Raw genomic sequence first — 18,252 nt, forward strand, 5'->3', positions numbered from 1 at the left:
AATAAATTTACGTTTAAATAAATTAAACGTAAAATATTTTAATCGTAGATTTTTTTTCGAACCCAGAATTGGAAAAAAAAAAAAAAAATTTACATATTTTAAATGCTGTGAGGAGATTTTTTACTCTTCGAAAACGAGATTTCCAGTCCCTTACCCCCTTTTGTCTCTGAGAAAATCAGGGCCTTGCAATAACACAAGCGGTTGAAGGCCTTGCTAGGTAATTGCATGACGTTTTTATTACTACGGGGAGTTATATAATGAAGAAAACATGCAAGTTCCCCCAAGCACATTAGGAATTTGCCCTCAAAATACTACGGCAGTGATGAGCATTTATGCCACAGTACAGTCTACATACAACCTGTGCTCAGATGTAATCAGACGACAGAGAAACTGAAAGCATTGTTATTACAATTATATACCTACAATCCAATATCTAATTTCAAAAAGCCCACCAGCGGATTTCCAGGCGAACGGATTGGTTGCATGGGCGTTTTCGCGATTTTCCCAAATACAAGTCAGTGTCCCTTAGAAATCTTCCACGAAGGCATCTCTCCTCTTGGGCAGATAGCCCTTGCGAACTTTGCCATAATTAAACAAACAAAACCAAACTAATTCCAAAGCCTTCGTCTAGACGCTATAGTGATTAGGATAGCCTACTGCTTTATTGAAGGGCCTGGGTTGGTTTCACGGAGAAGGCATGGCTGTAATTGTGATCATCTTCATAAGAGAAAATGGTGGCCCACCTATCAGGTGCTTCCGCTTTCGGCCTTAGCAGTGACAAGCCTAAGTTTGCTAAGTGTCAGCCAGTGGGAAAAAATTAAAAGTGAGAATTCAATATAGCAATATTCAATATATATAAATTATTCAGAATATTTAACACTTTATTTTATAATGGGATTTGTATTGAATGGTTTCTCGAACTGCAAGTTTCTGGATACGTTTTGAAGTTATAAACTAGTTACACTTTCTTTTTCAGTAATCTAGTTGTTAATGATTATATTAGGTGCTATGATGAACTTCATGGTGTAATTCCAAACGAAAAATGTTAAAGTGAATAAGCACTTTTATATCATTTAAAAACATTTACTTTTCTTAATATAATCAATTTTTTGCTTCTTTTAAAATACTGCTACTCTAATCTGTTCACAATGTAGGAAATTTAGGCAGAAGAAGTAAAAGAAAGGGTAGTGTTTAGAAAAAGCAGTGTACATGTTTGAGATCCTCTGAATACGTCCTGAAAACAAAACGAGCAACACAATCAAACAAAGACAGACAAAAATAAAAAAAAATGTAGTGTTTCGGCTCAAAACATTTCATTTTCTTAGCCTGATTAATTAATGAGAAAGTTCAAAATCATTCTGGAAGTGAACGTATTTTTCATTACATATTTAGAAGGATACTGATGAAGATGTTGCTTAATGTACATTAGAATATTTTATTGCTTTAGGCGAATATTGTACTTATGATTCTGATTTTGACAGGGTTTAGAAAAACTAATTATATTGTATATTTAAGTGATTTGTCTTGACTCAACACGATTTAAACAGATTTTAAGAACAGGTATGTTTTCTTAATTCTGGTTCGTATTAAATTTTACAATCTAAGAATCTGCTCAAGAATATTTGCATAAGTTCCATTTAATTTCTGAGCGATAGAAAATCAAGCGACATAATTTGGATTAAAAATCTTAAGAAAACATTCTTGCAATTTCTAATAAGGTACCTGCTTATGTCAAATATTTAGGCCCAAAGGGGCGTTAGCACAAATGGGCTATTACTTTTGAAACGAGATTTTTTTACTGAATATAATCACTTTTCAAATTATTGCTACCAAATATTATCTCCTTGCATTCTTTTTAAAGGATTTAAATAATGGAGAAAGAATCTAGATGAATGTATGTCTGTAAAAAATCGGCGGTACAGCCATCAAATTTTGCATAAAGTAGTCCTCCACCCGAACATGTCCACCTGGAAGCCCAGTTTTGAATTACGTATTTATTTTATAATCCTTTTCTTATTTTGTATAACTTTAATGAATTTATCATTAATGAACTTGGTGATTTGAAAGCGAGCAGTGGCAAAACTGTACGGAATAAAACATTTTTGTCTCCAGCGCGGAAGACTGGCTAGCGGAAGTTCTAATGATATACTGTTCTTAAATATTTTGTGATTTTTTTCCGTTGAATTGAATTTTATATGGCTTAAGCCCGAAAAACATGATATTTAATGAATGAAGTTAACACACAAAACCTGAACATTAGAAAGACCCAAAAAAAAAAAAAAAAAAAAAAAAAAAAAAAAAAAAAAAAAGAAGAAGAAGAAGAAGAAAAGAAAGAAAACTATTTTGCTAGCCATCTTACTGAGAAAACTGAACATTGATATACTGAGAAACGACTGAAAAAATGTAGAAAAATGTATGCCAAAACTTAACACTCCATGGGGAATTCTAAACATGTTTTGCTATGCTGCTTTTAAAATTTTCATAATTTTGTTGTTGACTTGTATATGGCATAAGTGCAAAGAAAATAATGCTTCAATTTTAAAGCTAAAAAAAAAATCCTTAACAAAGTCTTCTGGGCGACCGTTAAAATCCGAAACCTTTCAGATTTTTTTAAAAATTTATTTTGAATGATTTTAAGAAATGATAGGTCACTAACTAGAAGTAATGACTTCTAATTAAACTTTCGTTGTCTTATAAATTAGAAGACATACTTCCAGTGTTTCAAATTAAGTAATCTGTTTACCTTTCAAGGTATATTAAACATAAAGTCATTTTGAAACAGCTACATCAAAATTCTCTGCCGATTGTTATTATAAATAATTATTACTTGGATATATCACATAATTTTACGCTCATTTTTTAGATAACGGGGAAGTTCCAATTCAAAAATATTAAACCAGAGCCTGTGCATTGCCCCTGTTAGTTTTTAATATGATGAAGTAACTTCAAATTTTATTCATCTTAGATAGAAAAGGGTTTATATCTGTTTGAAAGGACACTTCCAATATCTCCGCTACATTTGCAGTTAAGTCTGTCTAATATTTTTATTCCTCTTATCTGAAGGTAAATTTGTTTTAGTTCATTTCACCGGCAGAGAAATTTTGTTTAGCTTTAGGTTAATATAAAATTAGGCTTTTTTTAGAAAGCGAGACCCTTGCTCTTTTCAGAATAATCGTCATATATTTTAAGAGATAAGAATCCACTAATTTAACTACTAGTCTACAACTGCGTGTTATGTAAACAAAATCGTTAATTACACTGTGGGCCATTTGTAGTTCTACTTAAAAATTTACCGCATGCGGAAATCTGCTTCAATGTTACATACTTTGACACATATAGCATTTATAAGTCAAACCGCAACAAACGTAGGTATACCTGAATTTAAAATCAATTCATTTGCAAAGTAAGGAATTTGTTATATATTCTTGCTTAAGGTTTCGATGAACAAATATAGTTTGCTAAATTACGTAGCATTTAAAAGCAGGAGATTTCCGGAAGCTTTCTGAAATTTCAAAATATAAAATTAAACCTATCAGTCATTTTCACAATCTTGTACTTGAACGTACAGTTTGAACTAGTTTGCCAAGAGTTACAGGAAATAGAACTGAGACTCGGAAATCACTTGCGTTACCAATAGCACAATAAGGAGAGCTACTTACCATTGAGCACATGTACAGTGATACTGGTAGCTTCGGCGTTGGAGGGGCAGCAGGTGTAGTTTCCCGAATCTGATGGCTGCACATCCTTGATGAAAAGTTTAGATAAAGCTGTGTCTCCGCCAGCTTTCTGAACGGCGATCTGGCCTCTTGATGAATCATAATTGATCATTCGCTCATCGTGATACCAGAAGACGAAGACTGGAGGAACGGGACTCTGCGTGATGACGCACGTCAAGTTTATGGAGCTACCACTTTTTACGTAGATGTCCGGAGCACCTTCGATCACCGCTTTTGCAACTAAAAGAAAAGAAGTAATGTTCCTTAAATATTTCAACATTTGATAATTTTTCAATTTAAGTCATTAAGTGGAAAATTAAGATGAAAACTAACCATTTAAATTCAGGTTTATATAATGCAATGCATTTCTAACTCAAGAGATTAGATTTAAAGATGATGATCAGGATCAGTGATGAAGATTAATGAAGATCTAAATATTTAAAGATTTAGAGTCAAATAATGATGAAGATCTTGTATCTAAATCAGCGATTCTCAACAGGTGGCATGCAAGAAACAAAGTATTTTTAACTATTAAATTTAAAACTCTCCTGAAGAAAAAGAACTGTTGATAGAAATTGCCTGTGATAGAACTGAAGATTTCAAAAATAACACGCTTGTTAACTTTTTGCTGAACCGAGAAAAAGAATTTTAAAATATTTCAAATAATGCTAATTAATTTTATTGCCTTCTTGCACAATCCATTTATGTGAACAAGGGTTTTCTTCCATTTTATATTTGAAAAATAAGTCCAGAACAAAATTAAAAGTGGATCCTAATTTACGGTTAAAACTAAATAAAATAAGACCAGACATAAAGCAACTGATCTCTGTTAAACAGGGCCAAATATCGCACTTAATATTAAAGTATTGTAACTTAATTTTGATAATTAAAATGGTAACAAATTTTTAATCTAATATTTTATGTGTACATATGTAATGCAAATAGCAAATGGCAAAATATATTTTTTTTTTTAAATTTATTGGTGGTACTAAAGTTTTTCAGTTTTTGTTTATGTGGTACGCATTAGTTAAAACGTTGAGAACCACTGATCTAGATCATTATCAATATTCTGGCAGTAAATTGCTTTAATTTTCTGCGGGTTTCATACACGATTTTTATGCTATGTCTTCTTCTAACATTAATCATTATTTTAATTTAATGTGAGCCATATTAAATGATAATTCGTAAGCAATTCGAACTTAAAATGCTAAACTCTTTATTAGTCATCATTTAAATTAAGACATAAAGAATAAGTTCTGTATCTCCCGCTCTACTTGGACGATTGACGATATTTAACTTGCATTTTTCAAGTCTCGAAAGCTCGACTTAGGATATATATTAGATTTATATATAGCATTTTTCTAACATAGGTATTCTGATAGAAAATCGGACTTTTCCTGAAATGACATGTCTAACATTTCCCCATATTTCGCTTCTACGACTTAAATTAAGCCAAAGTGAAAAGGTTTGTGAAAAGTCTCACGAGCAGTTTTTAAAAAATGAGTTTTTAAAAGTTTAGCTTGTCGTGTTCATAGACTATGGTATATATTTATTAATATCTCTTTTACTTTTATTAAACTTACTGGATTCCTTATTTCAGAATTTAGGTTCAAACCGAATAACATGCGCAGCTATTTTCTGAATTGTTTTTTAAATTCGTATTTTTAGTAGTTTTTTATAATTTTTTCGGAAAACTTTGGAATTCTAAGCTATAAAATTTTTGGAATAATTTTTTTGCCATCATTTTTCTGCCACATAATCATGTACTTCTAGACATACAAGCAAAAAATGAGAATTTGTTATTCAAAATGTCCGAAGCTATATGAGAATTTATATATTGACGCGTTTTGGAATTTGGTGTATTTGTTGTAAGCGATAACAACGCCAAATATGGTTAATGCATTTTGTTAAAATCATTTGAGAAAATGACCGAGGCACCTCATGCATAGTGAAAGAAAAAGAAGAATTGGTTATCATAAATTAAGGATTTCGCCAAGTAGCGAAATTCTTAATTTATGATAACCTTGGCGCAAACTGAAAAAAAATATACTGATCCACTCTTGGCGCAAACTGAAAAACTATGCCACATTAAATTTTGTAACTTCTTGGTACCTTTCTCCAAAAAGTTAATATTTGGGTATGATTTAAGTAGTCGAAATATGGAAGAATTCGGTATGTCATTTCAGAAAAATCGGATTTTGTATCAAAATATTTATATAAATCTCATACATATCCTAAATCGCGCTTTCGAGACATGAATAACGCATCGGCCCAGTAAAATAGAAGATATAACTGACTCCGCTTCCTTTTTTTGTGGAAGATGTACATTTCATAAATGGGTGAATGAATGAACGGATTTTTAATTATGTCAAAATACATATTTAAATTCTTAAATATCTCGTAACTGCGGGAGGAATATTTATCTCATTTTGGAGAAGTAACAAACTAAATTTTGTTGAAGCGTAGGACAAAGTGTACCTGATTCTGACAAAGAATAATCCATATGATATAAATCCCTTCAACATTTTTAAAGATTAAAATTTCTAAGCTACCCAACAAATTTTACAAAATTTAATATTTAGTATAGTCTGAGGCTTCGAATCGGAATATGGAAAAAATAATTATGTCATTTCAGGAAAAGTCCGATTTTGTGTCTAAATATCCAAGTTAGTATAGTGCTACATATAAATCTGATATATATCCTACGTGAATTCATATTGCCTTCTTGACTTGCTTTTGCCAAACTGAACTACTATTGCCCAGTTGAATAGTTAGTCTACATTTTAAGGTGACCCTTGGTTTATCGCCAAGTTGTTGTTTCATTTTAGGCAACCTGATTGGTTGGATGTTACGGAAACCCTATTACGAAATGATTGGTTGCGTGATTGCGGTGAATTTAACTGATTGGGAAAATATTTGTCAGAGTTTATTTATGTGTTGGATGTTGGTTAGAAAGTATGTTGCTCATTTTGTGCTTTACGCCGTAAAATGCCTGCTGGTGGTACGATTAACCTAAAGTTTCTGTACACTTTAGAACGATTGGGAAAAAAACCATTGATTGGCTGGTGTGTAACTGAAGATTTAAATGGCTTCATTCACCTCTCGGTAAATTACAAAGTGAGATTTAAGTATTTTGAAACCGGAGCTCATATCAACACTATTGAAGGTATGTGGGGTGTAATAAAAAGGGATTTTTGAAAGAAATGCTACCGACGGTCCGGCAATATGGAGGATATTTTTCATTTTTAATTTTATGAATTCCTGTGACAACGGCAGAGTATACAGATTCTAGTTTAGATAATTTTAAATCATTTTTGGATGCTGTTAAGGAATTCTGTGTGTTTCACATGCCGAAGGAACAGAAATTTTTAAATAGTCGATACTTCCTTTTTGTATTGCGCAGATTTCAAAACATGCAGTTCCATTGTTATGTTATTTCCTTGTGCGATTTAAAATGCAGTTTATTGAGGTTATATATTTTTAAAATTATGTTTTGGTTTGAATTTTACTGGGTAGGGCGCCAAAACGCTATTTCTCAGTTGTCATTTTTAACGCTACTTCTCAGTTGCTATAGCCATGTAAATTGCTGTGCCCCGTGGAATTAATTCTGTCGGACGTATCTTAATTCTCTGAAATTTGTTTGTACAATGGGACTTGTTTCAGGCCTTACTTATTTTAATAATCTGTGATTAACATTATTGGGTCTTCCATATCTGGAAGGATCTGATTGATTCACGAACTTCAAATTATCTGTATAGAAAGTAATGTGTTCTGTATAGAAAGAATGTATATAATTCTATATAGATGTATATAATTTTGTATAGAAATTCAAATTATCCGTATAGATGGGAAATACTGAACGCAATATGCTCTATCTTATTGTTACCTTGTCCCGAAATTCACTATTATCATTTGCTACTTTTAGAATAACATAAAAGTCACTCCTTTAATAGGTATATTCATTGCAATGTCGTCACGTGATATTTCTTCCACCACATTTGGTGTGCGCTGTCTGTGTAATACACTAATTTGCGACGTCGCAAAGTGTTTGCTAGCGGTATTCCATGAACAAATATTGCAATCTAATTTTCCGGAATTTTTCTTAGTACTTGACACATAGTGCGTGTGGATTAAATGAGAGATTCGTATTTGAAGTTAAACAAATTTAAGTATTGAAGTTGGGTACGTATATTAAAATTATAGTATATTAAAATCTTTGTAGTTTGCGAATTGTTCAGTAAATGATTAAAATTATCTTTAATGAATTCATTTGCCTTCAGGTATGCGGGTCTCAAGGACTATTGGTAATACAGACTGCAAATGTTTAAAATGCATTTCAACATTTTAAAAATAAATCTTGTAAATGCAGCAACTCGGAAGTATTAATAAGAATCCAACCTAAATTAAATGAAACTCATATAATTAAAGTATCTCTTAGTTATTTGCTTATTTCTGAATCACAATAAGGTAGCATTTCAACCTGGAAACTATAAAATATATAAACTCATACTAGAAAGTTGCATGTGTTTGAAAGTCTTAAATACTGTACAATGACAAGGTAAAACGCTAATGAACTAAATCATTCAGTGTCATTAATTAATTGACTTCATCAACTCAAAGTTGCTTTAAAGTTTCCACTTCCGTTGGCATTCTTCTTTTGTCCATTTTAAGGCAAATAAACGTACGCTGTCGTTTGCTACAATTAATCCATTCTGGCGATTTCCTAGCACCCAGTTCGCAGTACTTTCTTCTAGGATTCACATTACACTCCGAATATGCGGCACATTTAAATTAATTTAAATTGGTATTATTTTGAATTCAAATTTTAATCATTCTAGTAATAATTCACAAAGTGTTCCACAATACTTCTAGAACTGATAAATTTATCCTTTACTCATTTGTAACAATAATTCAATTATTTTGCACTAAATTAAAGAAATACATGTACGAGATAGAAAATTCTGATTATCAATTTAAAATGATCAATGAGTTAATTTAAACGCACCAACTGCCAGTTTAATGGAACATAGCTGATAATATGACACATCTTAACAATATGGCTTTTTCAGAAAATATTTATCGCTTTATATATTATATAAGGAAATATCTCAAATAATTACAATTGGCTTTAAATATGTCACACGAAAATGTAAATGTTTTTTAAAGTAAGTATTTTGATAGATTATTAGAACTAACAAATAATTTAAATTATACATATATAACAACGAGCTCTATGTCAGTTTCGAACATTTAATTGACTTACGTGATTTCAGGGGATGTTACCTGCAACTGAACATTGTTTAGATACTTTATATATACTATCAATCAGTATTCACTAGTGATTTGAGATATTTAGTATTATATTCATAATCATTTAGAAATCATGTCTCATTGCATATATCACAATAAATTTAACGGTTTATGAATATTGTAGTTTCCAATACTTGACTCGATTCTGTAAACTGATTTCTGCTTAAATTAGCTAGATTACAATGTATGAATGGAAGATTTTATATCTGTGAAAATTACGAATAGAGTCTTGAAGTAGAATCGTAAATTTTGAACACTATTTGCACCGAACAGAATCCGAAACATTTAGATGTGAATATTAGATGCGTTACGAGCTCCCATTAATGTAAAGTACCAAACCACGTCATTGTTAATTAGCATAAATATAGTCGTACCACCTTTACAGATTACAGCAGGATAGATGGTGTGGAGATCTGTATCATCATAATTATTCCCCGACTGATTAATATATTAGTGAGAGATTCTGCTCACGCCATACTCAGTTTCCTGCAGCAGTTCAATTACTAATTAGGCTAAGTATCTCAGAAGAATTAATTTTCAATTTTAATAAACTGAGTGTTAATTGAACTAAAATATTTCCTAGAAGGAATGATTTACTTAATGTGTCCCCAATTCTGTGCAATGAAATAAAATTACAGTCACATTATCGGAATTAAAGTCAGAAATATTATGAATGTCATTTCACATTTTGAGCTTCTAACGCTATCCATATTCCTCTGTTTATAATTTGGCTTAAAACATTAGTACGAATGCGTTGCTCATGCGTGCAATACAACTATCTACGTTTATTACACGTTGAATTTTAAAATGTTTTTTTCTCTTGATTATTAGGGCAAATATCATAAATGTTTTTACTTTGGTATGCTTTCTTTATGAAAGGAACAATATTACCTGAAAATAGCTTAACTTATCATGTCATTAAAATGTTCTTTACCTTGAATGTGGAAAGAAATCTGAAAAAAAGAAAAAAAAAATCTGATGTGTACACCACATGACTTCCCTGTACGGAATATTAAATTATACGCATTTTTTCTTGCATTTCATTTAAACTTATTGGATTGAATTAAATCTACTTCGCCGACAGCGCATAAACCACAATAGAATAAATGCATTCTTTAAAATTCACTCTATTTGTTTACCATAGCGACACTCTGGTGCTAGGTTCACTTAACAGTATTATATTCCGTTCATATTATAACTCAAAATGCACAAAATTTATATCATTTAAAGAATTATCTAATTGTTGCCACATGTTCTATTCAAATGCTATAATAAAGCTAGAATGATGTCTAAAGAAATTAAGCAAACAAAACAAAAAAAGAAACAGTTTTTCATAGACGATCGAGTACTTCTCATTCAATTAATTCAGTTCTCACTTCGCGACAAGGAAAAAATACATAAAAAGTCAAAATACCGTATTAAAAATTGCTAAGTAAATCTTAAACACTTATTTCCTCGAAAAAATTCGAGAAAGGATTAAGCATGATTTAATTGGCAATAATAAATGAAGGCGTTATCTTTGTTTTTGCGAAGCTAAGTTTCTCTAGATTGGCAACAAATCCACTAGTCTCTTGTTTCAAATTTAAACAATCAATGGCCGCCATAAAAAAAAGGGCTTAGCGGCACTTCACTTACTTTAAGATACGTTTGGTACTTTGCCTCAACGTATCTGTTTCATCGTTTTTAGCAAGTGAGCATATTATGAATTGTTGTCACGAAACTTAGCAGCTGGGAAAACAGACTGGAGAGACTTAATGGATAACGAACCGGTTAAGAAAAGTAGGACTGGTGGACATGGGTTTAATCAAATAACTCTTCACAGTGTACATTCTTCAGGATTTCCGAAGAGGTGAAACAAGGCTCGAGGCAAGTGCTATGTAAGCGACCTTATTTTGTATTCATTAGTCAGAAACGGCCTGAGCGTATGTGAGTTTTGCATCAAAGAAATCATCCTGAAATTGTACAGGTGTCATATCCTACTTTAATGGCTATCGGCAGTATAATCGACGCATCTTAGAAACTTTTAATGAACCCTTTTTTCATAAGGCGTCAGCTGATGGTATACTCTAAGCAAGGCTGTTGAGGAGCTGAAACGGTTAATCTGAAAATTCAAGATGCAAAAATTTTAAAGGAAAATTCAGAAAAGCCTTTGATTGGGGGAGCTAATATATTGTATATCAGATAATTGACGATACTGATCTGTCAAATAACATCCTTTAAATCTGTCGCATTTTCACTCAGAAGGATTACGAGGGTAGAGTAGACTTTAAGGTACCCCTTGTATTATGGCGAGGTTGTTGTTTGATTTATCGCCAAGTTGTTGTTTCATTTATGGTAGCCTGAGTAGTTGAATGTTATGGAAACCCTATTGTGACGTAATCGGATGCATGATTCTGGGAAATTTTGATTCATGAGATGTTTTGTAAGCGTTTTTGTGGTGTGTGTTAAAACCGTTTAGATGGATTTGAATGGGTTTGTAGGAAAAAAGGTTCAGATGGTCACTATGTGAAGCGTTCGATCAGAAAGAGTACCTGGTTTGAAAAAAAGTCATTTGAGTATGATTGATATTTTCATTTTTACGTGGCTCTGGGTGTACGAAGCGAACTCGAAAATCATGGTCAGTGAATATTTACTTTCGGTAGTGCTTAAATGTATAACATGTTTTTCCTTTTTTGTGTTATTTTATTGTTTGGTTTAAAATGTATTTTATTGAGATTATGTATTTTTTGTTTGCTTATATCGTAGACTTTGGTGCTCCTTTGACTTTTTAAGTGAAAATATATTGATGTGTACATGGACAAAGTAAAGGGAGTGCGCAATGCAAGTTTGTGCAATTCTGGGATTTTTTTTAAGTAAAAATAGGTCGACGTTTACATGGATAAAGTTAAAAGAGTGCGCAATGCCATTTTTGTGCAATTCGGGGATTTTTTTTTAAGTGAAAATAGGTCGATGTGTACATGGATAAAGTCAAAGCAGTGCGCAATGCCATTTTTTGGCAATTCGGTTTTTTTTTTAAGTGAAAATAAGTCGATGTGTACATGGATACCGAGTTTGTGTAATTGTTTGTCGTGTTATTTTGGCTTTGTGTAGCGGCGATTTTTGGCGCAAAAAATAGCCGCTTCGTAAGCCAAAGTAACGAGTCAAATAATTGCACAAAATCGGTATCCATGTACCGCCAAAAATCGCCAAGTTTCGCAAAAGGGTACCCTAAACTATACTTTTACCGATTTCGATACCAGAAGTGTGGCTTGAGTCACGCAAATTTGACGGGTTGCATCAAGTTTGACAGGTCACTGCATGATGAAAACCTGTTCGCGTAATTGATTGTAGCATATAAGAAGGAAACAGAAGTTCTTATATTTAGTTTCTCTTGGACTTCCTTCTGGCCAGACAGTTTTTTATACCAATGTCTTTCTGTCAATAAAATCTTTTTCTATTCGTTCCGTACTGTATTCGTCCTATTAATTTTTTAGTTTCTGCTTCTATACATTTTTTTATCCTTTAAGTGTTATATTCTGCCTCCATGGTATGAATTTCATGTCTCCGAACTGATATTATTAATAACAGAATAAAGGCGAAAATCAGAAACGTTTCTCAAGTTTTGCACACAGATGTATGTGTCTACGTCCAAAGGTTGCGGAAATCAAGGGCGGGTGAGAACGATTGTGGGCACGATAGAATATAATTTTACATACATTTCCGAATAATCAAATTTCACGCTTTGTTTTGTAGCTTTTCCTGCCCTTATATCTCCGCTAATAATAATGTAAATCACAAATAAGTTTGTGTATTCTTCATTATCAGTTCAATACTTAACCTTCTATCCAAGGTACTTTAAAAATATTTAAAAAAAATATAATTCTCTAATTAAATTTGAAGTGAGCAGAAAGTAAATTAAATGGCTATGAAAATAAAAGAAATTAAGAAACATTCAACAAACGTCAGTAAACATTACAAAAGTTTGTTTTTAAAATTTAAAAATGAACCGCAGCTCATCGTACAAGACAAACAAACCATACATGATTGTTTGAGGAAATGATAAATTCATTTCCATAATAAATTTATGCCAGATAGTTACGGTTTTAATGAAAAGCTGATTTAGCTTCATAAATTAACATTATACAGTTAAGAATCCCAGAAATTATTTTTTAGTCCTTACGAAAGCGAAGTTGAATGTAAGACAAAAGCTTTAACTGAAGTACGGACAAGAACAGAAAAAAATAAACTTTAACGTAAATAACTTCGATTTTATTAAGGAAAATTAATTGCTTCTGAATTAAAAAAAAAATAATTAGACTTGAACGTGAATAATGTATCTTAGAAAATATTTTAAATCAAAATATCATATATGATCCTTAATATTAGAAAATATTTGAAATCAAAGTGTTCTATATAACATCATCTTTTGTTGTGTTGAATCATTAGGCTTTTTTGAAGCAGGAGACGTGTCAAAATATGCAATGAACTCACCGGGAATCGAACCTGGACCTCTCGAATCCGCTACACGACGAAGGCATTCTGGAAAGGAGGCAGAAAATACCTTATATACTCGCCCTTTTAAAGGTCTACTGAAGATTAGAGGACCCAATCGCCAAAATCTGGTGGTGAGGAATTACTGTCGATCGTTTAGTCTGGGAGCCATTGTACTGTCATTAGGTTTCTCCGATGCGGGAGATATGAAAAACGTGCAATGCCCTAGCCGGGACTCGAATCTTAAGCTCTCTAATACGCGCCGAGTGTGCTACCATTACACCACGGACGCATGATGGAAGAAGGTAGAAAATACTTTATATACTCAATCTTTTAAAGGACGGCTAGGGATCAGAAGACCCAATCGCTAAATCCTGGTGGTGACGAATTACTGTCCACCACCTTTTTCTAGTTCGGGGGCCATTCTAGAGCCATTAGATTTTTTCCAAGCTGGAGACGTGAAGTGCGAAGCCCTTGCAGGGTCTCGAACGTGGACCTCTCGAATACGCGCCGATTTATATTTTCTTATAAGGTAATTTTTTCCCTCCTTACAGTGGAAAATTACCTTATAAAAAACGGAATTTTAATGCAATTCAAAATTCCGCCTTACGGAATTTTAATTCAATTAAAAATATAACTTTTCGAGACTTCAGGTGCTTTAACACCCCCTCTCGTCTTATTTGCACTTTAGATAGTTAAAATGTTTAAGTGGTTCAAAAATTTTGTGAATATCGGAAAAATTTAATCCTAAACGGAAAACTAAAACTGCACTGAAAACTTGCGGAAGTAAACTTATTACACATTTAAAAAAATAACAGTTGTAAATAACGTCAGTAACAAGAACGCGCAACTGCTAAACCGCGTTATTTATTACGTTACGATGCTGCCAGATTTATATACGAAAAGAGGATGACATATATAATAAGTATATATTTCTCTTCAAAAATTTTTAAACGATCTATTAGGGGAATGCTGCGCAGGGAACGAGACTTTTCGAAAGACAAATGAAGTAAAAAGATACTCAGAAGAACAGTAGAAAGAGAGATAAATTATGTTAATTAGACAGGACATGATTCAGGACCAGATATAGTGATATATGCTGGAAAATGATGGTTGCGTGAACAGCGGATCGGGATTCTACTATGCCAAATTCGTAAATAAATCTGTAGATTTGCCATCATTTGCTTTATTAACTACATTGAAGATATTATTATTTACTTTGAAGAATTATTGTGAAGAAAACTTTGAAAATATTTTAAAATCGTAATTAATTTGAGATTTGCTGGTAAAAGTTTATTAATGAAAAGCAACCTTAAAAGTGAAATCAAACAATTTGGCTAATAAATTTCCTATCGTATAACCTCATAAAGTAATGATGTGTCTAACATGTATCAGTAGCATTTCGTAATATTTTAAAAAAAGGACTTTAAAAATTGATTAACACTTCAAACATTAACGTATTGATGAATATTTATTAATCCTAAGATGACGAAACATACAAAACTATGAAAATGGATCCAAACGTAACATGGGTAAATTCACAAAACACGAAATACATTAAACTACATAGCATCAGAATGCAATGAATTTCTTTAAAGCCAAAACAAGTTAAATCAGAGGGATATTTCTGTTTTAAATATTAAAATTAATTTAAAGTGACTACTTTTCTGATTAAAAGGGCAAGAAGTAAATTACATTTACGAAAGCATTTTAGTCAAAATCTGTCGAAATATGGATATTCTGTTAAAAAGTGATGCACCCTAGGAGCAGCATTACAGATTGGGCAAATAGGAATCTTAAGACATGTTAAATGGACGTTCTTCCCTCTGGCTTCTATTGGTCTTCCATTATTCTGCTTTGTGTTCCAGCCCTATTTTTTTATTCACTCGAACGTACCAATTTCACTTCTAAAAGAAACATGCCTACTAGACAGTTCAACAGCAGACTTCACTGTGATGTCTTCCAGCTCATTTCATTATATCTCTACCCGTCTGAGAAGCCAGCAGTACAAAATATGTTATTCTTGACTCCTTAAATTCATATTTAGATTTATAATATCTGGTAGACTACGATTGAGGTTATAGGTATGTTACAAGGATTCTTTACCTCATTAATAGCAGAGCGGTTCAGGATTGGTGAAACTTGGTAGTTTGTGTCGTGTCTATGCTAATGAGCTGGCTGCACTGTTAATTTTCAGTGGTATCTCCAACAGTAATGTGAATATGAGCCATATTTCCTTATAAAGCCCTACAGAAGGCGTCCCTCTCCTTAGGCAGAGAGCCCGAGTGTGCTTTTTTTTTATTTTCAAATAGCCAAAAAGAATATAGATATTTTAGCGCACTCAGTGACACTCTATGTATTGATAACCTTCCGTAATGTAGCTTAGATATGAAAGGAAAATTAAAATATAGGATAGTTAATACTGAAGACATTACGAAACACGTCTAATGTAATCTTTTAGCCTCCACGTGGTTTCTTATTATAGATAATGATCGGGAATGACTAATCCTTTTGGAACCTCCTGCTTATATAGGAATATAATTGCTGTAGCCAAACCATCAGGGGTATCTTATATCCGGTGCGAGTGTTCGCAAATGAACACACCGTAATAAAATTTAATGAAGAAGTTCTTCAGCTTTTTCTCTGACATTTAGGATTTCACGATATTATAGAATGCTGAGTTAACTCTCTGAAAACCGAAGTTTTCGCTAACCTGTATGCATAAAATACCGAATCGCCCAAAAGGTTTTCGAGAGTCACAGTAATTTCCTCCCCTCCCCATCCACTAACGCACAAAGAAGAGTGAAGATTTCAAATGTCATCCTGTCTATTTTCTAACAAATAAAGATAAGAAACCACAAATAAATCGTTTTAGGAGAAGCTGTCTGCAATAAACTGATACAATGCATTTGGGGAAACTGCAACTGCTACTGCATTTAAAAGTTGGAAGTAATTACTTTTAAAATAAATAAAATATCCCAATTCTTGCAACAGTCACATATTCGAAGATCATAAGGGATTTAAGGTGTATGAGCCCCCTTAACCCAGCGAAGTTCAATATTATGCAAACCCTATAGAAGAAATGTTATAATAGCAGTTGTTATATATAAGCTATTGCTTACACTATACGTTAAATTCGTACGTAGCCTAAATCACAATAAATGGACTGTATGCAAACGTTATATGCGCGTGAACTGACGAGAATAATAGTACTATGTGAGATGGCTGATGTTCTCGATACAGAAAAGCTAAACTGTTGGAAATACAGAATACCTTAGGGGAGGGAAGAAATCAACATCGGAATTTTTGCCGTTTTAAGCGGTTGTGGTTGTTTGAATGAAAGGCCGTCTGGGGCGTTTATAAATCATTTTCCTCTCTTTAGGCATGGTTTCTCACTTTCAGCAGCCTATAGTTTAGCATAATATAGTCCCTTCGCCGAAGTGATAAGACCTGGCTAACTAAAAAGAGGATTTAATCTCACAGCGGATAGACGCCGAGATTCTATGCAAGGCTGCATATTGAGTGAATCCACATTCTATTATTTTAGAACATGCCCCGTTAGTTCCGATTTGCCTAAAGAAACATTCTTGGATCGTCCGACAACCAATCTAGACATGGCCAATCTTTTCTCAAGGTGGGCAGGCTTTTATTTTTAAGCTGCAGAAGAGGACTGATGACCCCACAGCTAAAAAAATTGCCTCACAGCATCATTGTCCTCCTTGCAAAACCCATATAATGCTGCTGCGCCCCCTCCGCAGGAAAACCGGCAGAACAGACTGCTACAAACACATGAAGAATAAGAAGTTCACAAATCTATTTACAGCAATGCATAAATCCTTGCGGCTACACGGTTTTGTCCTAATCACCGACTAAGTTAGATCACTGATGGTCCTGTGTTCAGATAGAGATTAAATTTAGAACTTAACAAGCACAGTTACAATATTACAATCTAAGATGCATGAGGCTGCATTAAAGATATATGTCTTAACATTTAGAATACTTATCATTTTATACAACTTTCAGACTAACTTCACAGAGCGTTATTGAACAATGCATTGTAGGTGCTATTAGAATTACTTGTATTAGAACTACTTTTATCAAGCTGATTGTAGTGGAAGATCTCTTGCTATTGATTGCAATAGATGTGTTCAAACAACACTTTCCTGATTCTTCAGTGGACATCTGAAAGGACTTGCTTTTAAGAGAGGTCTCAAGATGCAACCAATTTGTTCTAAATGTCAAAATGCACCGGCACATATCCTTGAGTGCCTGGAGTTGTCTCTCGAGGACCTTTACAAGTCTCCTAAGCTTGTTTTCGATTTTCTGAAGGTGAATGGACCTCGTCTATTATAATATTCCTAGACACGGAGATTAGTAACAACAACAACAACAACAACAGAATTACTTGCTCTGTTGAATGAAGCAATTATAATATTAGAATTCAACAAGGTAATAATCATAAAACAATTGAAGCAAAGATTGAATTCTGTTGTTACAATAAGCGTCAAAACGAAACAAGGATTATACATAGATGCAGTGTGTATATAAATGCAGTGGCAATTGAACACACACAAAAAACAGCATGTATGCAGGTACTATTGAAGGAGGTGTTTATACTACTAATGAAACTTTCTGTAATGAGGCCTACTGTTGTGCTTCTGTTTAGCAGAGTGTCATAACATAGTATGTCATAACATAGTATTACAAATCATAGAGACTTATTTGTTCTGAGAAAAAGGTGTTCATAGCTATTGGT

At 32.9% G+C, this 18,252-nt stretch overlaps 1 protein-coding gene across 2 annotated transcripts in view; it reads right to left on the minus strand.

Annotated features, from left to right (window-relative positions):
• LOC118181882 (zwei Ig domain protein zig-8-like) overlaps positions 1 to 18,252 on the minus strand; it is a 762,563-nt gene that overhangs the window by 40,057 nt on the left and 704,254 nt on the right. For both annotated transcript variants that reach the window (XM_085819643.1, XM_085819644.1), the window contains exon 4: positions 3,660 to 3,956. In XM_085819643.1, coding sequence (XP_085675769.1) covers positions 3,660 to 3,956 — 297 coding nt within the window. The remainder of the gene's footprint in view (positions 1 to 3,659; positions 3,957 to 18,252) is intronic.

The sequence above is a fragment of the Stegodyphus dumicola genome, chromosome 6 (assembly GCF_044657685.1).
Source record: "Stegodyphus dumicola isolate Sdum_Otavi_A_Nest chromosome 6, ASM4465768v1".
Lineage (NCBI taxonomy): Eukaryota > Metazoa > Arthropoda > Arachnida > Araneae > Eresidae > Stegodyphus > Stegodyphus dumicola.